This window comes from Cebidichthys violaceus, unplaced genomic scaffold (genome assembly GCF_023349555.1).
Source record: "Cebidichthys violaceus isolate CVI_PGR_0920_01 unplaced genomic scaffold, fCebVio1.0.p SCAF_37, whole genome shotgun sequence".
NCBI classification, from domain to species: domain Eukaryota; kingdom Metazoa; phylum Chordata; class Actinopteri; order Perciformes; family Stichaeidae; genus Cebidichthys; species Cebidichthys violaceus.
Genome location: NW_027176561.1, coordinates 2,260,264 through 2,288,250, shown reverse-complemented (window position 1 = coordinate 2,288,250; position 27,987 = coordinate 2,260,264). Strand labels below are relative to the sequence as shown.

Genomic DNA, 27,987 nt, shown 5'->3' with positions numbered 1-27,987 from the left:
AGAGATCCAAAATTGAACACACATTTTTTAGATGTATCACACATTTGAGACTTTAATGAAATGAAGCCAAAGAAAGACAAAGTGACTGTCATATTTGTAAATAAAAAGTGATTTAACAATATATATTAAATTGTTATATATATTATATATATATACATATATATATATATATATATTATATACATATATACATATATATATTATATATATATACATATATATACATATATATTATATATGTATACATATATATATATATATTATATATGTATATATATATATATATATATATATATGTATATATAAAATATTAAACAATTGAGCCAGGCTATGCTAAACTAGCCTGAAAACCACTGATCTATTTTAAAGCCAATTATCAGTTTGATTTATTCATTAACCTTGTCACAGTGACATAATCATTATGTGGTGGGCACAGAAAATCTTTGCTGCTTTTTTAAATTGTTTTTCATTTTAGAGCCACACTCAGCGGGAGGTTACGCAGACTTCATATAGACGTGGTGCCAAAAGGACTCCAAAGCGAAAGTCCATCACAGGTTTCACCCCAGCAGGCATTGAGAAGGTGAAGTGCTGCATGAAGGAGGTGAAGAAGAGGAAAAGCTCCATCTTGGCCAGGCTCTCCCCGGGACACAACCGCTTACCTGTGAGAGGAAAACAAACTGAAACAAACTGGACATTTCTTTGAGACATTATTTTGGCTAATAATATAAGAAAACAATAGTCATTCTCATAGGGCTTACAGTTAACAGTTAGCTGTTCTGGTAACCATTAGAAATGTGGTCTTGATTTAAGGTCTAGTCAAAAGGTCAGAGGTTCACCAAAATCCTTAACCATCCACTCTGCTGGTGCCCACTATTAATGCCAAAGTAATAAACACTTCCCACTCTTAATCTTATTAACTCCTCAGCCGTGGTGTACATTCAAATTTTACTTTACGTGGAACAAAGATTACCATTGCTGCAAACCCCCCAAAAAATTCATCAGCCTGGTGTGAACATGTCTGGCGTCTTCCATAAGAAATTTAATTATTACTGTTATGGAAGTGCAGTGATCAGTGACTGACATTAACCACAGGAAGGACGTGGTTATGATCCCAGGCCTCCATCTTGTCTGTGTCCTCTGCTTGATCATGACAGTATACCTCTAGGTCGATCAGCTATCATTATGTGAGGAACACCGTAGGGTCCCAGTGTATGCTGGGACAGGCTATGAGCTCCAGTATAAACAAGTGAAGACACTAATAATACAAGTGATTGTGTTGCTCCTCACCAGCAGAGAAAGGGATGAAAGCAGCTGGCTTCACAAACTTGCCCCCCTCGTTCAGAAAGTGTCCTGGGTTAAAGGTGTCGGGCGTCTCCCACTCATTCTTGTCAAACAGCACCGAGGTCAGATTGGTGATTATTGTAACTCCCTGGTGATTGAAATTGTAAAGGCAATTCATAAAGATGCAACATGGTCGTATATGAGACATTAAAACTATGTATGAGAACAGACCTTTGGGATTGTGTAGCCTCCCAGCTGGATGTCCTTGTTGGTAGCATGAGGCAGGTTGAGAGGAACTACGTTGCCCATCCTCTGGGCCTCATGTATGACAGCGTCCGTGTAGGGCAGGTTGGCACGATCTTCCATGGACGGCTGTCTGGACTGTCCAATCACTCCGTCTATCTCGGCCTGAACCTTTGCTGTGAAATGGAGGAAACATACAGAAGTTGTAACAAAATTTCATCAACAGGCGGCAAAATGCTCATAAAGAGTGAAAGCTAAGTGCAGCACTGCCACATTAGTGAATAGAATGATTCCTGTTACTGTTGATTTGCAAACTTGCACCAGTCAATAGAGGCTGTACTGTATGTTTTACAAGAAGATGTTCGTTGCACAGAATTAGTCATAGATGTGAAAGTCTCAAGTGACTGCACATTAATTGTAACCTTGGGAGTAAAAGTAGTCACATAATGTGCCTAATTTTCACTTATACAAAATGTGTTTAAGTATCAGCCATTTGCACATTATTGAGTCATAACAAAGAGCTTCACTGGTTTGGTCTGTGCTCTTACCCTGGATCTCGGGGTACTTTACCATGTAGAGCAAAGCCCAGCGCAGGGTGGTGGATGAGGTCTCAGTTCCAGCCAAGAACAGATCCCAGACAGATAAAACCAGGTTTTCCTCATCAAAGGTACTGTCAGCCTGCCCCTTACTCTGAGAATATATACAAATACATGTATTAAAATGTGCTGCAAAATATTTTGTTACGGCTATCACAGCAGGGGTTCTAATAATTTATGATGGTTACTTAAAGGTATATTATGCTGTAATTTCCCCAAAAACAATGTGGACCCATAATGTAATACCTCTCAATCATCACTTATGAACAGCACCGAAGTGTGTGGCTGCATCTGCCTGTATTTTCTCTTTTCTTCATATTTTGATAGGCTCACAACGTTTCTGGTCGTCAGCCTTTGGGCAGCGGTTGTATAAAAAAAGGGAGTGACCAGGTAACATCTCCGTCTCTGTCTCTCTGCTCTGTCTGTGTCATGGATGTTTAAAGAGCTGCAGTTCTGTGTGTTAGACCGAGCGTGAGCCACACACACACACACACACACACACACACACACACACACACACACACACACACACACACACACACACACATAGAGCAGAGGCCAGAGCGGACAGAAAGAAGCAAGGGCCTAGGGTGCATTCACACAAAATCTGTCAATTTAGCACCTTCCCGCAGGCCTATCTGTGGGTCTGTTTATTTGTGCTTGAACGTAACCAATGTGAAACATCTAAAAAATAATGTTTATTTCTCTGGAGCAAGAACTGCTGCATAGTACTTTTAAGTAAGTAAAGTAAAAACCTTTAATCTATGCTGGACCTTGTACCTTAAACAATATTGAAAAGGTTTATCTTTGTTTGATTAAAAGGAGTCAATGCTGTTGGAGATAAGACATGTAAGGCAGAGGCGATGGCAAAAGTGCTTAGCAGGTCATTGCACATTTCAACACATAGCAGGCAGGAGTGATGCCACAATTACATTACGGTCATTTAGCAGATGCTTTTATCCAAAGCGACTTACAATTCAGTATCTATCTACACACCGTAGACGCAGCTCGGGAGCAATTTTGGGGTTAAGTGTCTTGCTCAAGGACACATTGACATGAGACTAGTGGAGCAGGAGCCTGGGATCGAACCGCCGATCCTCTGATTGAAAGGCGGCCCTGCTCTCCACTTAGCCATGGTCACCCATCAGTTAATTAAACGTTATGTCAGTACAACACATTAACAGCTGATAGTTCTGATGTAGATGCAAAACAAGCAGTTATGATGTTCACAGGAACTTCATGAAAACCACAGCATAAGAAAAACAAAGCAACATATAGTGCCAATCACCATCTGAATCTCATTCAGGTAGCAGTCGATAAAGTCTCTTTCGTCAGAGGGATCCCAGTTCTGTTTGTGCTCCTTAAGCTCTACCCTTATGAAGTCCTTTGCATTGTCCCAGATGCGCTTAGCTGTCTGATGAGGCCCTGGTAAACGTCTCATCAGCAGAGGGAAGGAGTTGTAAAGCTGCGGAGCAGAGCAGATTGGAACAATAGTGGTTGAAAAGGCATTTCAGAGAAATATTTACTATTACAACCAAAACCACATATTAAAATCCATTTATTCCACCTTGTGTGTGTACAACATATTGCATATAAATAGAGCCACAAGCATGAATGATAAACTTTCAGATATATAATGAGACATGTATTTCAGAACAAAGGCAAACACATTAAGATTTCATCAAAAGCTGTAAAATGCTGTACCGTTGCCCAAATGGAGGCTTCAATTCGGAGACCTTTGCCAAACAACTTCATCAGTTTCATGAACTTCTCATCACCATATTCAAAGCGATGTCCAAAAACCAGGGAGCAGATGATGTTGGAGACAGCTTTGTTGATGATGAGGTGTGGATTGAAGGGCTTACCTCCACAATTGAACAGAAAATCTGATTAAAATTGTGTATTTGTTGTGTATTATTCTTAATGTGTTGCTGTGCATTTACTATTTACCTTTATGGCTATTGAAGTCTTTTGCACAATGTGTAAATTCATCCAAGATGATGGGTTCAAGTGACTTCTTGCCTAATCCAAAATTTCTGAGGGTTGAAAGTGCAAAACGCCTCTGCTGCTTCCATATATTCCCACTACTGAAAAATATACCTGATAGTGGACAAAAAGGAAGTAAAATTAATTATTTTACACATTAAATATTTTATATCAACCGTCCATGTAATACCAAACTCTTATTGGTCAAATGTAGCTTTTGATGCACTTTTAATTCTTAATGATTTACTTGATGACAAGTAGCACGCATGAAAGATCATGAAGATTTGACAAAATTGAAATTCACAGTAGCAAAAACATAGTGTGTATTACTCTCATCAATACTCTTAATTCTCTATTAAAAATAATAGTTCATGATTATTCAAATAAAAAAGTATGAAAAATAAAACTATAACGCTGATGGGGGGGGGGGGGGGGGGGGGGGGACAATTTATCACTCTTAATGCTTTCCTGTATGCAGTGAGTTGAATACAGACTTTGTGTATGTGTGTGATTTAGGTCTGCTCACCTCCTCTATGGGATCTGTCCTGCAGCATAGGGGGATCTGGGCGGTCTGCCACGCTGTCTTTCTGATTAACCAGAGCTTCTTTCACAACCTCAAACCCGTTTAACACCACCATCCATGCCTGACCCATTCGAAGGCTGTACACATCTCCATATCTTCCAGCAAACTGTGAGAGGAGGAAGAGCATGATGCTTAATATGACAGATAACACAAACAGTCCTCAGTCGATCTGTTGCATTTTCAATGACAAATGTTGATTTACCTGTGTCAGACTCTCATGGGTCCTGTTGTGATCCACAGTGAATATGTTGCCCACGATAGGAAATGCCCGGGGCCCTGGAGGGAAGCTTCCCAGCCGACGGTTCTTAATATAATCTGCAGTGATGATGAAGACTACAGTGAAGAGCAGCAGACTTTTGACATCCCAGTTAACATAGGATCCAACTACAGAAAAGATTGAATCCATTCTGCAATCAAGGACTCAAGCATGTCTAAATAAAGCCTGTGTTTTCCTTGCTTCTCTTGTCACATAAAAGACTGGCGTTGTCAAAATGTGACTTCTGTCTCCTATGAGTGTGGAGCTTGATGATATTTGCTCTTGGCAGCACAACAAAGTCTCACTGCTTGCACGGGACTCTGCCCTCTTTCTTTTTATACAAAGACTGTGTTTTCCATGTCAAATAAGGTAAAGAGAGGCTCGCTATTTGCTCTTGGCAACATATCAAAAGCCTATGGGTTGCACTGGACTACCCTCTTAATACTTATAAAATGCTTTTAAACAATGAACAATTGTTATGACCTTAATATAATTTGTTTTATGTTGTGACTAAGGCAAAGTGTACTCTCATTGGATGTAAAACAAAGAGGCAGCCAAAATTAAAATTATTGGCCCAGCATGTTAGGCATAGATGCAAACTGTTGCCACTAAACAGTGGCGTACTACTCACCAATTATTTTCAGTGTGGTAATTAATTTAGATGGTGTAGAACTACTTCTCAACACGTGATAGTAGTCTAGAGCTCTGTAAATTTGGCCAACGGAAATGACACAACCAATTTCAAAATAAAACACAATAACTTCATTAAAAAACAAAACTCGCAACTTTTGTTGTAAAAAATGCTACTGAGTGAGTGGCAGGGTAAATGGTAGTGTATCTGTTCTTATAACTAATGCTATTATAAACGTTATAGTTGTACTGTATGATGTCCTGAGTCCGGACAGGGCGTGAGGTTTATTGTGAAAGTCCGATGACCGGAAACTGCGTTGCTAGTTTTTTGCTAACTTCGTAGCTAACCGCTGTGCTCGTGTGACCCTCCGTGTCCTCCAACACTCGAGATTTGACAGACGGTCATTTAAGGACAAGAACACCAAAAATCATGGTTTTCGAGGAGAAGATGATAATGAATGGAGAGCCCGAGGATGTTAGTAGCTACGACAGATTTAAGATAACTTTGCTAAGCCAGTAACGTTTGGTTCTGTGTTCTGCAAGCTAACACAACAAGGCTAAACTAAGCTAACGCTATAGCATCACCAGCTTACGTTAGCCTTAGCCAACGTCAATATTATGCAACAAAATACAACATGCCATTGTACTTTGTCATTAGTAAAGTTGTCTTGCTAATTGTTAAATGTGTAATTCATACCAAAACAACTACCTGACGGCTGGCAATGAATTATGTGATTGATTGGGTCATGTAAGGTTATGTCTGTTTCAGGAGGAGGAAGAAGAAGAGGAGGAGGAGGAAGACATGGTGGTATGTTCACTGCAGATCCACATATCAGAATGAATATATGTTAACTGTGTCTCTGTGTTATCGTAAGAATACGCGTTTGATCACGAGTCTGGCCGCCTTTTAATTTAGTTTAATGAGCTTTTATTTTGAATAAGCTAGAAGACACACATTAAACTGACAAACATGACAAACACAAAGGTGTGTTTAGACGTTATTACTTGACCAGTAATAACTAGACAAGTGGTCATTTCAGGTCTTCTCCTTTGCCACCCCCTCCCTCTGGATATGTATCTATAAATACATGAAACATTTGTCGTTCTCTACTTAAAATGATGTTGAAAATGTACCACCAGAACCCCCTTTTCACTGGTTGGTACCAGACTTGTCTGAATCGCACCGTTTTTAATGTATTGAACTATATGAATCCCCTTCATTCACTTATACATTCAGTAACAAGTTGCATCAGGTACAACTTCATGGTCATTTTGGTAGTTTGTGATGGTGCTGCTGCTTAGATGTTCACAACGTGTCGTTTATCCTGGTTGATACCGACGGGGCAAGTGAGTGCGGTGCTGAATCTACTGAATGCATCTCCCCCTTTTGAAGGACCCTCCACAAGGTACGTACTCTGAAGGCTGCGTTCTATGTTTCAGGATCCCCTTGAAGCGATGCGACAGAAGTGTGAAGAGACGGAGCACTGCGTTCACACTCGGGAGCGTCTGGAGCATTGTGAGACCAGAGTTGGCTCCCGGTCTTCGACAGCGGAGGATTGTACCGAGGAGCTGTTTGACTTCCTGCATGCCCGCGACCACTGCGTAAGTGCAGATTGTATCAAGCAGAAAGATGAAGAATACACCACCGAAGGAGTCACGCTTCATGTCTATGCATTTGTTATTCATTTTTCGAATAGAATATGAGTGATAATAGTCTTTTTTTCAAGATAAGTTCAGTTGAGAAATGTGGTTTGCAAATAATTCACAGTTGAGTCATGATACAAAGTGAAATGTAGTCCAGAAAAATGACAATAGTTGTTTCACAGCTTTTTGTTAAAAATATGCTCCACACCACCCATCCAGTTTGACATTGATTTTTATTGTCAAGATGAATTTTCACAGATTTTGGGATAAATGTATCAAAGAAATAATAAATGTTTTTTACCAAACAATTTTTGCCAAACATTTGCAAGTATGTCCTGCATGTCACAAGCAGCAACTTGATAATATTCAAAATGTTTTTAGTTTGCAAAATGACTTACGGCACTTTAGTTTACTAAAGTTTACTGCATTAATTAACTTCCTCTCGTCCTCTGTAGGTGTCACACAAACTGTTCCATTCGGTCAAATGAAGTCCTCCCTGACGGTTGCACAACTGGCTGATGACATTCTTCAAATATTATGAGGAGAACATTGTTTTAATTACATCCATATGTGGATCTGCTGTATGTTGTAACTTTAAATGTATACATTACTGTATCTGTATAAGTATTTAACAAGGTAGCCTGAGTCAATATTTCATTAAAGTGGATGGCTTGAAAACCTTACCTGGTGTCACAAGTTTGTTTTATGACTACATATAAATACACGTTGGTAAATAATTTGTTGAGCTGAACCTCTATAAACGGATTCCCTGTAGCGGCAATCTTCCCTCCGTCCGATAATCCACATTACCACTACTGTTACAGGCTGTGCATTAGCAATAAAGCTTGGACGCGTAATGAGTCTTCAGAGGCAGTAACTACATTTCAAAAGGTTTACTCAGCAAAAACAAAGTTACAAGAAACATTCTGTGCTCAACTTGTCACAACAATCAAAAAACTATCTTGCTCCGCAGACTGATTAACCTCAACTGAGGGGTGAGGTCTTACATTCCTGAAGAGATAGTTTATTTTAAGTTGTAAGGACTTTTTGCTATGAATGTCTCATCATATATTATAGACAGTTTAAAAAAATAAAAACACTTAAACTTTAAATGTCGTGGATGTGATTATTACACAAGGACAACCAAGAAGTGAAGCTTTTTAAAGTATTGAAAAAGATGCAACATTTAATTTGTCCTAAAAAAGTGTCACTGAAATCTGGAGATGCTTCACTAGAAGTGGGAACAAATGATGCAAAAATGTAACTTTATAAAATAGGTGAAACAGGGTCAGTTGTCTTCTGGTTAGACTTTGTAGCCTGACCTCAACATGAACTCCAGAAGCGTCTTAAACTGTTCTGTCCAATAAAATGTGAAATGCGTGACTGAATAAAGTGTGGCCTGTAAAACTACTCATCCTTGCCTTTTTTTAAAAAGGGATTTATAAAAAGAATAAGATATAAATCCTCCTACATACACTGGTATACCCAGCTGAGGAATTTGGAGCATTTTATTTTATTTTATTGTTCAGATAAAAAGGCTGACTTGAGTCAGCACTGGCGCCCTCTACCTTGTAACTGACAACATCTCGAATTATAAACAACCTTCAATCCGGGTTCTTCTCCGGTCGGTTGTTAGTTTGAGGAAACTGAATGAGCGTGTTGAGGTGACCTCCACTATGTATCCAGTAAGCCGCACCCATTTGTTGACTGTATCGCTCTGTTAGGTCCAACCATTACGGCTGGTAATGCATGATTTAAAAGCTCCAGCCTGTTTGTTTTAGCTTCAGTTAGCTGACTGATCATTGTCGAAGACACACGTGGAGGGCAAATCATGGAGAACGTGAAACAGTTTCTGCGGGAAATGGAGCTTGACAACCGGACAGCAGCACTGCTGACGGGTGCTGCGTGCGGGGTTGGAGCTCTGGTGCTGCTGGTGCAGAAGGTGCAGAAGGTCTGCAGACACCAAGAGGCGAAGGAAAAGATCCAGAGAGCCAGAAACCGGAGAGCCGACAGCCTGCAGCGGGCCGAGCAGGCGGTGCTGCAGTACAAGAAGTCGGTGAGAGTTGGGACTTTGTTTGGATGGAAAGTTAGAACACACTTTTAAGAACACCCTTTTAATTCAGACCTATATACGTTCATCAGTTTTTGACGTGAATGACAAATGACTTCATTTGTTGTCAACACGCTTGCGAGCTTTGGGAAATGTTATTATGCTCATCTGCCATTGTCTTCTCATCGCAGACATTTTTTTTTTTAATTTGACAGCAGGTTCACGAATAACATTTTGCTTTTAATAGACGATGCCTTGCTCCACACTCGTATTTGTTATTCTTGCTGCTCTGGTCAGTTTTGATGATACAAGTTATCAGTTTCGTCATTTGTTCCATTCATCCTGCCACATTTATACATTTTTACTAAGTGTTTAACTGAAGAAGAAAATAAGATCGAAGACATAAACACAAAAGAAACAAAATTCTTAAAAAATGTTTTTGCAAAATAAGAGGTTTTGTCTTTTACTTTTGTTTCCTTTAGGATTTTATACCGTTTTGAGATTAAACTATTGTCACTCTTTCTATTTTATCAAAATAGTATTTGTTGCTTCCCTGTGTTTTTCATCTCTGCAGAACTTTCAGCTAATTTTGAAAAGGAATTATTGCGTGTGTAAATTAATTTCCCACACATTTGTTACTCTGTGTGTGTGTGTGTGTGTGTGTGTGTGTGTGTGTGTGTGTGTGTGTGTGTGTGTGTGTGTGTGTCCTCCAGCTTCCAGGGACCGACGCTGCTCTCATCTTGGCGATGTCTCTGTCTGAGTTGACAAATAACCTGCAGGAAGGCTTGCTGAGCCCTGAGGACGTGTTTTACTCCTACATGGAAAAGGTTCAAACCCAAATAACATCAATCATTATTCACATATCATCATGTGTATATAAAGATATATATAGAGCTGTATTATAATGTACGGTTCTAATCACAGAAATTAATTAATTATTAACTCTACAAAGGGACTTATACGTCTCATAGTTACCAAGTAAATATTGATCTACTTGCTTGCACATATCTTACTTGATTTTCATGTTCTCCAAAACCAGGCTTTTAGAGGAGAGACATTCATACGAACCCGTCTCGTCAGTTTTTTTGTTTCTTTTCCCACAGACTCTGGATGTAAACAAAGATCTGAACTGCTGCACAGGGATCTTGTTGGAGAGCTTTGATCAGCTGAAAACTGTTGCTTCCAAGAAGGAAGGCCTCTTGTATGGAGTTCCAGTTAGCATCAAAGAAAACTACGCATACAAGGTATTTTGTAGTTCTTTATTACCTGCATCTTTAGATAGATGGATAGATAGATTTTTATTGACCCTGAAGGGTAAATTTGTTTACATGATAGCATTATGTGCGCCTCCAGAACATAGATACATTTACATACAACAACATCAATACATTTCAATCAGGAGAGACAATTTGAATGAGGAAATGAGTTGTGCGTTATAACAGATGATGTGATAATCAAGTCTTGATAGAACCTCTGTGGCGCTTAATCGAGGGGCGTCTGCCCTGAGCAGCAGCAAGATAAATGAAAAAATGTTAACCATTTTCTGTCTAAGTGTCACGAATTGGTAAACGGTTAAAAAGATAACAGCAGTGTGTGCAGTTCTGGACCGGTTGTTTTTGTTTGGGACAGGCTGGTTTATGTATCTACTTTACCTGTCTTTATTTATTTAACACCAGAACCATGACTCTACTTGTGGCGTCATCGTTAATCTGGACCGGCCTGCCCAGAAGGACAGCGTGATTGTGGAAGTTCTGAAGAGACAAGGAGCTATTCCCTTTGTGAAAACCAACTTGCCCCAAGCCCTATTAAAGTAAATAATCAAACAGGATAAGCTGTGACGTAATAGAGTGCGCAATTAAATTAGTTTTTGCATGTGCAAAGGTTGTGATGGCCGTTTCTTATCTGTTGGTTTTATTCTTTTATCATTTTTATTTCTTAGTTACGACTGCGGTAACCCCATCTATGGGCAGACCGTGAACCCTCACAACCTCCAGAAGACCTGCGGAGGCTCCTCCGGTGGGGAGGGGGCCCTCGTCGGGGGAGGAGGCTCCGTGCTTGGTTTCGGCAGTGATGTGGGAGGTAGCATCCGCATTCCTGCCTCATTTTGTGGGATCTGTGGCTTAAAGCCAACAGCGGGTCGGCTAAGGTGAGCGTCTCAGTCAGTAATTTGGGTAATCATTGCACAGTCACAACATTTTGTGCTACATGTTAATAATTGCTTTATTTTAGATGATGTATTTGTTTGTGTCTTGTTAGTTCAGTGGGTTTGAGTCCCATTTATCGAGGGCAGAAATCGGGTAAGTTACAGGTGTATCATCGTTGCCTACTTACTACATGTGGTGTCTGAAAAACTTGGTTAGCTAATTTGTTTCCCATGAAATTAGTGTCGTCATCTCCCGGACCCATGGCGAGGGACGTGGACAGTCTGGCTCTGGGTATGCAGGCTCTGCTCTGCGACCACATGTTTTCTTTGGACCCCACTGTTCCACCCGTTCCTTTTAATATGCAGGTGAGTCCACTACAAACAAATAAATGTTCTCAGAGACATTATGAAAAAAAAACACCTGGATCTGACAGCAAACAAAGTACTGAATTTGTGGACATGCTGACCCTAACAAGTTGGATTTAAAAGGACCATGAGCAGATAAACCTCAGGCACAAATTTAACCATTAGTTCATTGTCAGAAGCAGTTCACCCATTCCTTTACTGTGCCTTAATTAACGTAGATAAGGTGAACTAGGCTAAAGCCTTAAAATAAACAAAATAAATAAATTGCACAAATATTTACTAGTTATGTACCAAAAATGAAACTACGTCTGTGTGTTTCCACTCAGATGTCCCCCTACTGATCTGACTGAATGAAAATGTCTCGTCCTCAGATATACCAGAGCTCCAAACCTCTCAGGATCGGTTACCTAGAAAACGACGGCTACACACAACCGTCTCCAAGCATGGCCCGAGGCATCAGAGAGGTTAAAGCTCTGTTGGAGCAGGCAGGGCACACTGTAAGACACGCACTCTGTGATCTACAGCCACATAAAATATGTGATGTGAGCTTTTGTTTTTAATACAGTTACTTTTTTTGCTCTGTTTCTTGGGCCTGTAGTTGGTGCCCTACAGTCCTCTGAAGCTTGATTACGCTGTAAATGAACTTATTATAAAGGGTGTCCTAGCAGACGGAGCTACCAGCCTTCTTCAAAAACTGTGAGTTAAAGTTCCCTTTAAGATGAAAATGTAATGGAAAATGTGGCATTTAAGTTTGTTTCATGCACTTTAAAATTCCCTTGATCGTGGGATCTAACAGTCGTGAAAAATGATCGCAGTCATCTCAAATACTTGTAACAAGGCGATCATGTAATAATTGCGAGAGGCCTAGTGAAGCCGCGGGAACATTTAGTTTAATAAATGTGTACAAAATGTCTAATATTTCATCTCCGGCACCACGTACTTTGAGTGAAATGTTTTGACCATATTATAATCACTTTGAACAGATCGTTCTGTTGTGTGCCAATGATCCCTTATTGTTTGTATTTTAGGGAGGGGGGCCCTTTGGACCCCTGTCTCAGACCACAGGTTATGCCTTACTATCTTCCTACATGGTTGAAGAAAACTCTCTCATTCCTCCTCAAGCCTCTGGTGAGTTCCCTCCTTCTGTGACAGACATGCATGAATACAATTCTTCCTCAGTGAGTATGATATTGATTTGAATATTTCCTTGGCAGTTCTTTGATAAAACAGTTGCTGTGTGATTTAACACTTATTGTTTATATTACACATATTACTTATGTCTTGTCTTTGGCAGTCTCCTCGTGGCTCTGACACCTTTGGGTCAATCTGTGGAGTTGGGTGAGAAAGTAATTCTGGTTTTGTTGCTCACACATTGCATGCAATGCACAAACATACTGATTCTTTCTCTGCCTTGTTTTTTTAGATCTATTCCGGAGCTGTGGAAGCAGCACGCTGCTGTCGAGGTACTGTTAGTTGTCAGCTCACGATGCTTACGCATGAACGAGTGCATACGTTGGGGACATTGAATTCTCTTGTGTTTTTCATAAGGACTACATTCAGGAAACGATAGCAGAGTGGAGAAGACTCAACATAGACGTGCTGCTGTGCCCGGTGATCGGACCAGCCTACAACTTCTTCTACTGCTGCAAGCTTTCTTGTACGGTTACCTGAACAGTTGTGTGTGTGTGTGTGTGTGTGTGTGTGTGTGTGTGTGTGTGTGTGTGTGTGTGTGTGTGTGTGTGTGTGTGTGTGTGAGAGAGATACTTGATACGGCAATGTGAATGGTTTGAGAGAAGTCTGAGATATAATAGTGTCCATTCATCTATCCATCCGTTTTCTATATTTTATTAGTATTGGTTAGAGATGTTCTGTCTTGGCTCATAGTTTCTGTAAATCGTGGATGGCTGTAATTACCAAAGAGCTAGGGAGCAGTCTGCCTGCATCATACTCACGATTAGCGGACAGATCAGTATTAAACCCAGGCGCTGAATAACCTGTTGCTATTCTCTGTCCTTCCAGGTGTTCTACCTTACACGATCCTTTACAATCTCCTCACCTTTCCCGCCGGCGTTGTTCCTGTTTCCACGGTGACGGCCGAGGATGAGGAGGAACTCAGGCACTATAAGGGCTTTCATCAGGACCACTGGGACAAGCTGTTCAAACAGGTAAGAAACACGTGTCAGTGAGAGATCCCTGATACCAAATGATATAATATGGTAGTTGGTATGATGCAGCCCTAACAAATTACTATCATTGGGAAACTTTTAGTTTTTTTTACTAGAAGCTGTAATGTGTTTTAGACAGACGATCATTTTCTCAGTTCCCCCCCAGCAAATGTCACTGTCTAGAGCCAGTGTTTGATTTGTCCATTCTGGGTTACGGTATTCCATTTCTGCCAATAAATCCCCCTAAATGTTACACACTGTTCCTACGTTGTTGAACACAGGGGGCAGAAATGAGCATAAGGACTTCAGCTTGTCATGGTTTGTTTGTTAAACTGCTGCCTATTGAGCCTATTCATCCAACAAACACTTTGTAAAGTTTCAAAGATGTCTTTAAAGTAGAGTGATGTCTTTAAAGTAGAGTAGAGCTCACGACTCACATTTTCTTCTTGGCAATTGTAAACTGTAAATCATTTTTCGTGGCAATACAAATCTTTAGATATTCTAATTTGAAATGATATCAGTAGATTGCTGCCGTTTGTAACTCCTAGCATCCTACAGCCATGGACAGATAATGAGTAAAGGGCCTCATGCCACCCTTCTGGCCTCGCCCCTGAACTTCAGTCTCTCTTATAGCAGTAGTTCCACAGCTGGTCAGCAGATGGAGGCAGAAGACTGTGGTGCTTGTGGTTTGCTGACTGGATGTTGTGTTTGTGTTTAAGGCTGTCACTGGAGGCGAGGGTCTGCCCGTGGCGGTGCAGTGCGTCGCCCTGCCGTGGCAGGATGAGCTCTGCCTGCGCTTCATGAAGGAGGTGGAACAACTGGTCAAACAGAGCAGAAAGTAAAAGCCTGGAGGCCACAGGTGGGGCTGCTGACTGCAGGGGCTTAAAGATGAATAAGCTTTGAATACACTCAGTGAATGTGAACACACAAACAACTAGCCAGTCTCGAGCATAATACCTGTTAACGGCCCTAAAACTAAATAAAATGTGAGTTAAAGTTAACACAAACTAAGATTGCACTAGAAAACGTAGTTCTTTAAATTGTTTTTTTGTTGTGGCCTTAACACAGATTTAATACATTTGATCTTTGAAACTGTTAAATGTAATATTCTTGTTAACTATTGGGAAGCTCCTTTGTTTAATTCTTTCATTAAAAAAGATCAATTAACTTATTTTTTCATTTGTATTGTACATATAACATAAACTTTAAATTTTGATAAATGTGCTGTTTTATAATCAAGAGTCTAACTGACATTGCCCTGATAAGATGATCATTACGTTGTTTTGTTTTTTTAAATGAAATTCAGCATCTTGTTTGAACATTAGGTGTGAAATATGCCAAGTCCTTGTTTTGTTTTTCCACCGCTGGCTTTGTTTAATATTTCATGCAATATAGCGTGAACAGAAACTACATGCTTTAGAAAAAATTCACATCACATCACCGCAAGCACGCACGGAAAATGATGTTAAAAATTACATGACTACAGAAAGTAATGTTGTATCCTAAATCCTAAAATTGTCTCTTTACAAGATCAGCTTTCTGTGATGTGATACAATACGGGGGTTCATTTTGACTCTGTAGCCAGTCCATTATAGGCGGTTTGCTTTTCACATGCACACCAAGAATGAAATAAAATAAGAGGAACCGCTGCTGCTGTTTGTTTCCACAACAGAAATGTGGACATTTGTTTTAAGGAGTTGGTACAAATCACCAAGTCGTGATCGTGCATCATCAGTACGCCTCTTGTGATGTACCATTTTTGAGTTGATATTTACAGTTTTTAAAACCTGTACGTTTAACACGTTTTTGTCGTTGAATATTTACCGAACTGACTTTATGAAGTGTGTTGCACCTTCAAGGCACCCAGCAGCTGTGAGGGCACAAAATCGCTTTCTTTACCTTCCATATCTTCATCCTCCACCTCTCTCTCTCCATCACTGTGCCAGAGATGAGCGCAGAGCATTTTCATTCCTATTGTGAGTGATTGTTGCACTGATGCCTTAACAGGAAACAGAAAAGAGATAAAGAAGACTAATGACACATGGCGCCTCCATCTACAAGGCCAGCGCACCATGTCCTCATATTGTGATTACCCCGTGCTATTGTAAATATGTGTTTCTGTTGGGTTTACATAAATTTACATATGTTTTAAAACTCTCCTGGGATGGGAAACCATTAGGGACAATGTTAGTGTTTTCCATTACAATCGCCCACGTTTGCACTGCTGTCTCATTGAATGGAAATGGCCGTGTGCATGCGGTAGAGGAAGGAGGGCACATTAGGCGAGGAGGGGAGCTGGAATTGAGAGGTTGTTCTTAGCATTATCTGTGGCACATAGAGAGAGAGAGTGTGTGGCTCTCGCTGTGCCACTCAGTCAGGGAGCATTAAGCTTTAAGAGGCAGTGAAGAGACTCAGGTCTTCAGAGGGAACTTGACATTGTTCATAAATCCCTCAGGAGCTGAGACAGAAGCAATGACAACACACACACACACACACACACACACACACACACACACACACACACACACACACACACACACGCACAAAGTCAGTCTTTAAATTGCCCCATTAAATACGTTCACCTTTTACTACTTTGGCAGTAGTGTGTATTATATTACATTTTAGAATCAATTTAAACGGTATTAATATACTGTAGCACTTATAAAACATCACAGATGATCAAAGCACAAGTGATAAACTGCGAAAGTCAAATCAGAGTAAAAAAAGCTAAATCAGTTTGCCAAATGTAATGCCCATATTTAAAAGAACAAAATGGGGACTAACTAAACTTTGATTTCTACCCTTATTTGTAATATATTATTTTAGTTTCACAATACTTGCATAAAACACATTCATGTGACTTTAAACGTGTAAAATGTGATGATGAAAACGTGACATTCTTCATTTTTGCTGTTCGGTTAAATTTTCTGGCAAAGTTTCAGCAAACACACACCATTTACATTTTAATAAACGTTGATTCATGTAAACTACCCCTGATAAAAAAACATTAAAAAAAAATAATTTATTGGACATTTTGACTTAGTAGAAAAAAACAATGGTCTAAAATATAAAAAATGAACGATGGCAGAATTCCATTTAGCTGCTTCAGTTTGAGGGTTCTCATATTGTGCATGCTGGCTCATTGTCAAACTGTCACAACGTAGTGGGACACTTAAATAGAACGTTAATACCTTATTAACGCCTGTGCTTTCCCTGTTATGACAAATCAAAATTCTTCCCTGTGAAAAAAAAGGCCTATTTAACAAACAACAGAAGACATTAATAAAGACAAGAGGACAGTTAGCCACATCTACATATTGATAAGGGATCATTCATTGGTGATAAAGAAAAAAACCAAAGTGTACAAATATGTGTACATACTTGTATTAGTCTCCTGTATATTTGGACGTGTGTGCATATACACCTGTAACATAATAGATCAAAAATGATGTTTTGATATTTGCTGGAACTTTTGCTTGAGGTATTGTTTCAAATCCATTGCTGCTATGTTATCGGGACATTCAGTGAGTTGCGACATAAAACTACAGACTAAAGCTCTCTATAATTCTTATAGTCACATCAAACTCTTCATAAAGGAAAATCAATTGTCTCCTTGTAATGTGAAAGCGTCACTACGTTGATCCCACTTATAATCACCACCAAATTATTCAAACTTTTACAGCTTTGAGCTACAGGTCGTCAGAAAGTGTATTCAGTATAATGAAGGAGTTTGGGAAGTTAGATGTAAAGGGCACATGGCCAAAGCTCAGCCTGTTGTAATCATACCGCAGAACCACCCAACAGCGCTGTCAGGCCAAGGTGCTCTTCTCATGTAACGTCTCATTGATAAGAGCAGCAAACACCTCATTTACAGGAACCTTAGGCTATAAGATCAGGTACTTTAAAAGCCATCCAAACACATTCAGACCCTGCTTGTGTGCCAGCAAATAAAACACCTTGATATCGCCCCAACTAAACTAGGATGATTCTGTCTTAATGTCCCATTTCAGGGACCAAGGAGTCCATAGTCTTTATGGCTCCACAGAAATGCAGGTAGTAATGTTTGACACAGCAGGGCTCCTGCCTTTCAGATGATCAAAGTGACAAGTTCAGCCTGCAACCAGAGCCACTTACAGGAGACATCAAGAAGCAGCAAGATTGGCAGCTTTTAGGTCTTTGGTCCATTTCATCAGCCATTACTACCAGCAGAGGCGACGTGCTGTGGAGGACTAGTGGGAGGAGGGGAAGGCAGATTAACAGAGAGCTGATACAGGTGTATAGGCGGTATCAAACAGCAGCTCTGTCAATACAGCAGGCTCCAAATTTCTTCAGAAGGGGCTGGGATCCCCAAAGTATGCCCACCGATTTCACTATGACGGGATTAACTTGGAGCTCTGTATGATTTTCGCAGATTCTGTGACTCAACAATTCAGTGATCCACGTTCTATCGGCTTTAAAGGCCCCTATCCCAAGTTTCAAAAGCTTACCCTTCGGACAAGGGACACTCTTTTTCTCCCATGCGGTTCCGCTTCCCCCTTTTTGCTGCATTCAGTTGTTCATCAACCCCCGCGTCCTCGCCAGCTCTCCCATCCTCCCTTCTCTGCACATCTGCTAGGTTTGAGTTTTCCTTTCTTCCCTCCAGCGCCTGGCTTGGCCCAAGGCCCTTATAGCCAAATTGGTTTACATTGGAGAGATAAATGCTCTGCAAATGCGCTTAAACACGTACAGTAAAAAATGCAGACAGTGCGTGTCAGGATTATCACCCAAGTCAGGGGGAGAAAGGAGAACGTGTCTGTAGCACAAAGCTGGGGAGCCAGAGTGAAGCCTGCAGATATAGTCCGTCTCATCCACTTCTCAGGAGAAAGAGAGGAGGATTTAGCATTTGCATGCTAGTCTGTAATTCCTGGCATTATATAACTTGTCGCCAACAATCAAACTCCTGCGGTATTGTGAAAGTATTGTTTCACATGGGTGAGCAAAGTGTGGAGTTACACTCATGGGGGAAGGGGTTTTGGTGGCAACATGGAGACAGTTGGTCCAAGACGCACGGCAGAGACCACCCTATAAGCCCACTGAAGAACTGCTCTGCAACACAACCTCAGGTCCAAATATAGAAGGTGCAACCCAAAATCCTCTCAAAATATTCAGCTTAGAGGACAAACGTCTCACCTGAACACAGCGAGTGATACGTATGAAAAGGCTGATCCAGCAGTGCTACAGCCACGAAAGCAAAGTAAAGTAAATACAAATTTGCGCAGTCAAAGGTCTGTTTAGGAATATTGTGAGATATATTTCATATGAAAAATATCTGAAAATCATATGTGCTTCTATGTAAATGCGTCACATTTGAGATGTAGTTTAACAATGTCTTAAAATATTAAACAAATCATACGTGCAGACATGTGAATTTATCGCTTATTCAAATATATTCAAAAACCTCATGTGCTATTATGAAATTTGGACATGGCAATTTTTTTCACGTTTGATAAAAATGAGAAATACATTTTTTACCTATGATAAATTCACATGTATATTTTTCTTCTTAGATAGTTACGTTTATCCTGCAGATGGAAAATAGCTTGCGATCACCCAGAGGTACAAAGCGTCTCTTTTTGCTTGAGAACAAAGTTTTTGTATATTCTGGACAAAAACACTTAAAAACAATATATACTTTGATTTTTAAAAATAGTTAGGGGATTTCATGAAGCAGCTGGGCTTTGGCAAATATTACTCAAACAGGAAGAAAAATATAGTGCATTTGTTGAAACTATTGTCAGCTGTGGATGAATACACATGTGGTGCTTCAGTGACGGCAGCCGGACGGTGTATGTGGAATTGACTCAAAATACACGACCATGTTAATCGCGATGTGTTTTTTTTTTTTTAGACAACAGTGTTAGTCTATGACACAGAAGAATAAACTACAACAGGCTTTGGCTACACAGAAAATGCAAGATCAATTATTGTTTTTGGTCTTTTAATGGGATTTGTTGACAATAAAAGAATATCACTCGAATAATCCATCGAAATAACAGAGAGCCACCGTTATCTCCTCAAATGAGCCTACAAGAATATTTGACACTCCTACTAAGTACTGTCATTATGTGAAAGAGGTCTCACTTGGTGAAGATAGGTAGGGCTCATACAGACAAACTGGATCCTGAAGATTCAGGAAACCGTATTCTCCCTTCCCTCCCCACCTGCTGCTGCTGCTGCTGTCACACAGCTGCTGTCCCTGTCCGCTAGCATCAGTGTAAAACCCCTCCACATGCACTGCCATGGAGATTTGGGTGTAAAACTTCCAAGCCCCCCCCCCCCAAAAAAAAAAAATGGACCCCTTTTTCTCATCACCACAACTTGCCCCTCCCTCCAAATCAACGCCGTCCCCCTCAGACCTCCCAACACAAAGCCCTCAGAGCAAACCCAGCAGCACAGAAATCATAGCACACCATTCAATCATTGTTTTTTCCCCTCTCTCACCCCTTTTATGGTCCCACTAAAGGTTTTAGCCGGGCAGAGAAGGAGGGCTGTCACTGAGGAAACCTTAGCCCATTGATGAAGTGACAGGAGCTGCCAGAATATGATCCTAATCCTGTTTCCAGCATTCTTTTAGCCCGCTGGCATCGCAATTCCTCCACACATTCTCTGAGCTGTCAACTAGGAAAATCCCTCTAATAGCGCATTGCCCAGATACACATCAAAGAGCTCCTGGAAACCTTCAGCGGCTTAGCTGCCATAGACACACTCACACACACACTCTCACACACACTCGCACACAAACACAGCATTCCCATTAACTTACACCAATATGATCTTTACGAGCACACAAAACCAAGACGTTCATGACAAATTGACCACATATTTAGTATGCTTGAAAAAAAAAAGAAGAAAAAAAAAAGAAGCCCAAGGGCGTCTTTGCAGCCCTCAAATTATATGTATGCACTGTAACCTGCCCCATCCTAAACCACCCACCCCTCTCACCTCCTTTTCTCCTGTAAGACAGTGATATAATCTTTACGGTCATGCAGCGAGAAAGCGGGAAAAGACCAGGAAAAAAAACAGGTGTCTGAACTTTGCTGACTCCAGGAACCCTTTCAGTCCCATTTTATCTCATTCTATTCTTACTTAATCCATCGATATCCCAACCAAAGGTAATCTTCTTATGGCAAAGCATTCTGTTTCGGTGCAGTCAAACCTCGGCTGACAGGGTGGGGGAAGAGGGGCGCTGCAGAGAGAGAGAGAGAGAGAGAGAGAGAGAGAGAGAGAGAGAGAGAGAGAGAGAGAGAGAGAGAGAGAGAGAGAGAGAGAGAGAGAGAGAGAGAGAGAGAGAGAGAGAGAGAGAGAGAGAGAGAGAGAAGGGTGGATGGGTGGGTGGTGGATTGGAGACTCTTTAGAGCCTGACACTGTGCTTCAGTCATTTCATTTAGGATTAGTTATTCTGCACTGAGTGAACAAGTGGCAGGTTCTCCCCTATGTGGTATGTAAACCTCAGCGTCGAGCATGGTAGACCTCCTGTGTCTAAATTATTTGCGGTTCATCAAGGTGTCTTCGGTGGAACATGTTAACTAAACTTAATTTTTTTACACTATAAAGGGTTGAAGGTAACGTGTGTGGAAATCCAAACTGTTTATTAAGATTTAGTTTCCTGTCAGTCCCTCTCAGCGCTGTCAGCCATTCAGGGAGAAGAGCTGGATTCGGCACCTAAACTAATCCCTCTCTTGTTGCAAACTTCCTCTCACTGGAGAAACTTTTAGAAAATGCTTTTGGGTGTTTTTTTAAAGACCTTTATGTGAGTGCATGTTTTTGTGCCTGTTGGGATGTTGGTTAGATGTCCTGCTGTGTGATTATTCCCGATTCATGATCTAGAATAGATGATATTGCCTGGTGTTCTTCTGACTCACCTTTTAGCTGACGAAGATTCAGAAATACACAAAAACTTCTGTTAATAAAAAAAACTTCCATTGAGAATTTTTTTTTTTGTGGCATTCATACTGTCTCTATTTTTTATTTTCTTTTTTCATTTTTATTAACAGCTGTTTTCTATTCCTTTGTGGTAATTTCTTGAGTCATTGTTTTAGAATACAGCTACCACTTTGCTCGAGAAATGAGGCAATGTGAGTTAGCATGGGAAAGTACTTTCATCTTATATTTCCTACCGATGAAACTGAGAAAATGAGTCATTCTTATGTGATTTATTCCCTTGCATTAAACAGATAAATTACTTACATTTTAAACAATTGAGAAATACATGTCTTGAATCTACAGTGATATAATACATAGAGAATGGGCCTGTGCATCTTTCTGCTGAAACCAGTGGCCCAGAAAAAAAAGTGGTCGAGTTCAGTCTGGCACCCGAGTTAACCAAAAAAAATATGTCTGCTGGGTTCATATTTATTTGTCGCTGTGCCTCCTCTGCAGATTCTCCCTTATCTCATTGCTGCTGTAGGTCCTTTGCTTAAAGCCACAATTGTAAAAACACACCAAATGTTTCCTCTCAAATCCTTCACACAAAAGAAGACATGGAGTTACTCTTTAGCCAGGCAAATGCAGGCGAACACTGAAGGATATTTACAACGCTCAATGGATTCTGCTGAGAGCTGTAACTTTAAACAAGGAGAGTCATTTGTCATCTACAAAGAAATACAGTTGTTGGGGGATTATATTGAGTGATCTGAGCTTTACTTCTGATAACAGATCAGATGCGACTTCATTCTGTTTTGCGGCTGTAAGCCATGCTTCAGAGGGGTGCACGCATGCATAGTTCACATTCAGGGGTTGAATTATAGAACATTTAAATATCTTATATCTGTCCTGGAATCAGCTCTGTAGTTCAAAACTTTCTTCCCTGACTTCACAGAGGAGGCTGAAATCATAGTGAGCAGCTAGCATTAGTAGAGTTGGCTTGTGTTGGTGAACAGGAGGAATCGAATACAAGCAAAGATCCATGGGCAAAAAGTACTGTTCAGTCTCAACTGCAGTCCAGGTTTTTTTTTTCGTTTTTTTTCATTAAGTTCATTGAGTTCAGAGCTGTTCTTCATGTCCTGTTGTGCTCCCAGCAGTGAGCTGCATGCCCACATGCTGACGATGAGGTGTCAATTGGGTTTATTTGAAATCTAGAAAACTGCAAGAAAAACATCAGCAGTTGTTCAGTAAAATAACATGACACAAGCACAAATTTGAACTTTGGACCGATTTTGATCGGAGGACTTGTGAATTATTGTTATCTTAGCCAATTGAGTAGCAGCCAGTCGCTTAAGTTTGAATCTGAGATTTTTCTAATTCATTTTTGGAGATGTGTCTGCGTTTTGGACGGATACACACAGTCGCTGACAGTGGTGAGGGGTCAAGAGGAAAGTGAAGAGGGGCCCAGAGTCACCTCCACTGGACAAGGCCCATAATTCATAGGTACGGCCCTGACTGGAGGGCGAACACTTGGACTGAGCAGCCTGAGCTTCAGTTGGGGAGCGTGTCCAATCCCAGCGAGGCTGCGTGCTGCTTGGCCCTCATACGGAGGTTCTCTATGCTGGTGGTCTTGCTGTTGAGGCTTCCGGGGAGGCTGCCTGGTGGTGCCTGCAGCAGCGGGCTGTTCCATACCTGCTGGGCCTGCGACAGGCTCTGGTAGTAGGACTGGCAGGGCAGCGAGCTCAGCGGGGGCGGCATGTTGACGTTCATGCCCAGGTAGGGCAGAGAGGACGGCGGGTTCATTTCAAAGGACGGGTAGTGCACCATGTTGTTGGTGGCCGCCATGTGCTGGCGAAACTGCTCCTGCAGCCGGAAGAGGCTGAGAGGAGACGAAGCGTAGGAGTTGCTCTGCGCCAAACCGCCGGTCACGCTGCTGGAGGATGGCATGGTGGGGGAGCACAGGGGGGAGTCTGAGAGACAGGAAGATAGGAGGACTTTAATATGTTTCAACACAGATGTTTTGTAGATTTTTGTGTTTATCCTGTTTTTAAATGAATTGTGTGCTTTACATACCAATTCAGTCAAATTATATTGTACATGAATGTGATTTGATTCTTAAATATGACATATAATCACAATATAAAAGAAAAAAGCAGGTGCATTCATTTGACAGCGATATTTTTACCTAATGTGGGGCTCAACTGTTTGCAGGATGGGGAGCTGCTCCCAGGCTGCGCTCCCCCCTCCCCATGCGTCTCCTCCCTGATCTTCAACCCGGTCTCCCCTCTCATTTCATCCTCCTCTCTGTCAGCATTATCCTCTGCCGCTGACTCGCTGTCCGACGGCTCGGGGGAGGTGACGTTGACTTCCACGCTCATCTCTCCAGGCTGGGGCCGTGCGGCTGCCTGCCTCTCTGTCTCTGAGTGACAGGATGAAGAGGAGGAGGGAGGGGGAGGAGTGCGGGCCTCGGGAACCAGGGTGGTGGCGGTGGCATCGGTGGTGGTGTTGTTCGTGGTGGTGGTGGTGTTGAGGTCAGTCTTGGAGTCCTCCGTAGAGCCCTCTGCAGTTCCGGACGCCTCCTTCTGTTTCTGGAGCTGCTCCTTCTGCAGGCTGCGCTGCTTCTTACGAAACTTGGCCCGGCGGTTCTTGAACCACACCTGGCAGATGGATGCACAGACAGATCAGGGCTCGAGTCAAGAACTATAAGTAGCATAACGTGGACAAATTTAAGCCACCGCAAATGACTGCAGTTTCTTTTCACATGTTTTGAATGATGCAAGATGGCCTTTAAGTCTTCAAGCGGAGCATCTCAGAGAGCAACAGGCAGACAGTACACAGGAGGGTAAATGCTTTTATAGGTTTTTACCTGAACGCGTGCCTCGGGCAGGTTGGTGCACATGGCCAGACGCTCTCGCATCACCACATCAGGGTAGTGGGTCTTCTGGAAAGTTTTCTCCAGGGCCTCCAGCTGCTGGGCGGTGAAGGCTGTTCGACTGCGCCGCTGCTTTCGGTGCTGGGAGCCATACCGGGCCTCAAGGATAATGTCTTGAAATGTGCAGCCGTTGAGAAACAAGAAACATGACCAGTTTAATTGAGGTAGAGGTGAAAAGGCCATTTAAGCACCCAAGGGACCAACACACATCACATTTGTATTAATGCAAAATAGATGGGGATCGTGAATGACATTAGATGGAATTGAACAACAAAATGAGCAACTGATTCTTACCAGCTAGTCTCTCTGCAAGAGTGAGGGCATGCACTGAGGGCCTGTAGTCAGGGGCGTGCTGGGCCTGTTGCGCCGCCTGCTGGTGAAGGTTGTACATGGCGCTCAGTGAATTCATAGCGTGGAGAGAGTAGCCGTTCACCCCGTAGTGCTGCATGGCTGCCGAGCTGTCTGCAGAGAGAAGGGACTGCTGTGGGTGCCAGGCCTCTTTAAACAAACCAGTCTGTTCTCTGGTTGCAGCGCTAAAGCTAAAGCGAACACTTTAACACTTAGTATTATAACGTTTGTTGTAGGCTGACTGATTGATATAGCAACAGGTGAAATACAAGCATTAAAGAATGCACTTCTGAGGAAGAAAAAAAATTCCATCATTGAATCAAAAAAATAACTAAACAGACAACTACGAGTGACTTCTAATGATTTTAAAGAGATTAAGAATTTAGCTGAGAGCGTTTGTGTGTATTGTTAGATCCAGTCAGATTATATTTAACTAACAATGTTTTTTTTCCCACGGTTGGTTTGCCCATTCAAGCAGCATTTAAAGCCTTCAGGGAAAATAAAATATCTTGGTTTGAAATTTGTACATACAATAACAGTTACCATTTGATTAAAGGAAAAAAAGTATGTTTTATGAATCCACAGCTCAACCGATTTAGATTAAAGTGTGAAGAGAGGTGTGCAGAATATTAAGAGTAAATTCCATTCAGCAATGAAAAATACAATATATATTTAAATCACTCAAATAAAATGCAGCATTGGCCTATACAACAGTAAAAAAAAAAAAGAATTTTTAGCTAATCTACTTTTTGCATTATTTAGTTTTATGTGGTCCTTTGTTGTTGTTATTTCAACATGCTCATTTTAGAAAACATTAAATCTGTGCTGATAATAGTTCATAGTGGTCAATAATTGTAATGAGTAAATGTTCAAAAATAAAGTTCCCCATGTATTATAAAATAATAATAACTATTATTATTATAATAATAATTATAATGATAATAAAAATATCTAAATTATTCATTAGGAGGGGAGAGAATTTTCCCGTCCACACAAAACAAATCAGACCAATGAAATGAATTCTGATCATTGTCTTATTTCAACATCATTCAAACTAAAGACATGGAGACGCCGTTAATGGTCCGCAGACTGGACTGACAGAATCAACGACAACATATTTATTTTGCTCCTCGGAGTTTGACTCGAGCGGAGGGCCGTTTATTTCAATCTGTGGCGGGTCCCAGGTCAGTTCCAGACGCCCGGAGGCTGTCTGATGTGAGTGCAAATAGGTTTCAACTATAACAAAGCTATTCATTTATCATCAGGCCTGACACGGGAAAGATGGTCCAGCGCGCGTGTGTGTTACTCGGTGTGACTAATGCAGGAACATTTTTTTATTCCATTGCATTATTTTTGACTAAATCATGCCCCTGGCTGCATTCATGTATTCTGTTCGCTTTTTTTTTTAATCTGCAGCTTATAAATTCAACATACATGCTCTTCTTTCAGGACAATGTCACGTAGCCTCGAGCTCTGATTTAAGCCTAATTATGCAAATTGCCGTGGATTTATGAGTTATATAGCATTTACTAAAGATTGCCTCGGGGCCGGAGCTCTGTATTCATGCCGTCAATTCAGCAGCGTTCAGAAACTTAAACGACACAGGAAATTAATGGAGATAATTAACATATTGCCCAGTCAATTATCAACCTGTGACAAAACAAGTACCAAAAAGAACTTTCTTAAACGACGTTTAACGGTTCCCATGCGAATATTGGCCTATTTGTCAAGGAGCTCCGTGCAATTTACAGACTTATAACTGTCGGTGTTATTGATCATTCATAGCCTACACATGTATTCGATTAATTGAGCAAAAGAAAGTCGCATTGTTATTGTGTCACTAGTTGTGTTTGGGACCTCGGGAGGTCGACGGACCTTTGGACGTTTGAAAACGTTTTTGTTGAAGACGAATATTAAACACATACGTTTGCAAGTAAAAAAAATAAGATGAAGGCAATATAAAGTAAGAGTTGTTCGGCTACAAAATTAATTCAGGAATACCAACATCGCCAACTTCGATTCTGCAAACTTCTTACCTGTCTTCTCTTTGTGTCTGAAGCGAAATATCTCCACCGGTAGCCGAATATCTTTTTCCCCTCAAATCTTCTTCTCTAAAATCCGCAGGCGGTTCTTCAGGTTATTTCATTTCACTATAGCTTTTTCGTTCACCTTGATATCCTGAGAATATCCCGCTCGGTCCGCTCCGTGCTCCGGCTCGCCTCTCTGTGGATGTGGGAGGATGCTGAGCTGCCATCTACCGGCCTTTAAAGCGCTCCGGGTGGGGTCACCGGGACGCTCCTTCTCTGCGCCAATCACGTCGCTTTCCTCCTCCACCGCCACCACAGCCCCTCCTCCTCCTCCTCCTCCTCCTCCTCCTCCACATTACTCCTCACTTCAGAGATGATTATTCTGCATGCGAGGTGCCGACTTTGTTGCTGTTGTTTTGGAAGAAAAAAAGAAAAAAGATACATTTGTTATTTTGTACGCACGGATTTTTCTGCCAAAAATGGCAATTATTATAATTATTGTTATTAAGCCCATCGCTGTTATTTTTTGGAGGTGATAATAATGATGATGTTTATGTTTGTGGGTAAGGTATGCAGACTGACGTAAATAGCAAATTCTCGTAATACTTTAAAGATGATTCGAACAAATCTCAGCATGACAGGATGGATTTGAATTATGCAACAGTCTTTGCCATATTTTTTGTTACTTCATATTATTAATAGCTCAGGTTTTAATGTGCTGCTCAAAATCATCTAAAGCTGAGGTCAAAGGACAGACTGCCCTTCTGCTTTTCTTTTTTTCTTTTATCTTTTTCTTTTATTACAAGTATTTAAAAATCCTACCAATTCTTTTAAC

The 27,987-nt window shown here is 41.1% G+C and overlaps 4 protein-coding genes across 4 annotated transcripts; 2 read left to right on the top strand and 2 right to left on the bottom strand.

The window, feature by feature from the left end:
- Positions 1 to 357: 357 nt before the first annotated feature.
- Positions 358 to 5,095, bottom strand: LOC137884258 (cytochrome P450 2J1-like). The gene is made up of 9 exons (XM_068725989.1): positions 4,892 to 5,095; positions 4,633 to 4,795; positions 4,071 to 4,220; positions 3,825 to 3,985; positions 3,409 to 3,585; positions 2,073 to 2,214; positions 1,513 to 1,700; positions 1,288 to 1,429; positions 358 to 659 (listed from the first exon to the last, which is right to left on the bottom strand). Exons 1-9 carry the CDS (start codon positions 5,093 to 5,095, stop codon positions 484 to 486), a joined length of 1,503 nt encoding a protein of 500 aa, XP_068582090.1. The 3' UTR covers positions 358 to 483.
- An 808-nt stretch (positions 5,096 to 5,903) lies between these two features.
- On the top strand, positions 5,904 to 7,902 carry uqcrh (ubiquinol-cytochrome c reductase hinge protein). The gene is made up of 4 exons (XM_068725990.1): positions 5,904 to 6,050; positions 6,345 to 6,383; positions 7,016 to 7,177; positions 7,675 to 7,902. The coding sequence occupies exons 1-4, from the start codon at positions 6,006 to 6,008 to the stop codon at positions 7,705 to 7,707; spliced, it is 279 nt and encodes a 92-aa protein (XP_068582091.1). The 5' UTR covers positions 5,904 to 6,005; the 3' UTR covers positions 7,708 to 7,902.
- Positions 7,903 to 8,860: 958 nt separating this feature from the next.
- faah (fatty acid amide hydrolase) lies at positions 8,861 to 15,592 on the top strand. The gene is made up of 15 exons (XM_068725988.1): positions 8,861 to 9,275; positions 9,983 to 10,096; positions 10,373 to 10,513; positions 10,946 to 11,079; positions 11,209 to 11,415; positions 11,526 to 11,566; positions 11,654 to 11,778; positions 12,150 to 12,275; positions 12,377 to 12,474; positions 12,807 to 12,906; positions 13,073 to 13,116; positions 13,202 to 13,241; positions 13,327 to 13,435; positions 13,798 to 13,943; positions 14,663 to 15,592. The coding sequence occupies exons 1-15, from the start codon at positions 9,051 to 9,053 to the stop codon at positions 14,783 to 14,785; spliced, it is 1,773 nt and encodes a 590-aa protein (XP_068582089.1). The 5' UTR covers positions 8,861 to 9,050; the 3' UTR covers positions 14,786 to 15,592.
- A 6,528-nt stretch (positions 15,593 to 22,120) lies between these two features.
- On the bottom strand, positions 22,121 to 27,339 carry LOC137884245 (diencephalon/mesencephalon homeobox protein 1-A-like). Its single transcript, XM_068725974.1, has 5 exons — positions 27,162 to 27,339; positions 25,072 to 25,239; positions 24,712 to 24,890; positions 24,031 to 24,502; positions 22,121 to 23,815 (listed from the first exon to the last, which is right to left on the bottom strand). The coding sequence occupies exons 2-5, from the start codon at positions 25,223 to 25,225 to the stop codon at positions 23,397 to 23,399; spliced, it is 1,224 nt and encodes a 407-aa protein (XP_068582075.1). The 5' UTR covers positions 25,226 to 25,239; positions 27,162 to 27,339; the 3' UTR covers positions 22,121 to 23,396.
- Between the last annotated feature and the right edge of the window lie 648 nt (positions 27,340 to 27,987).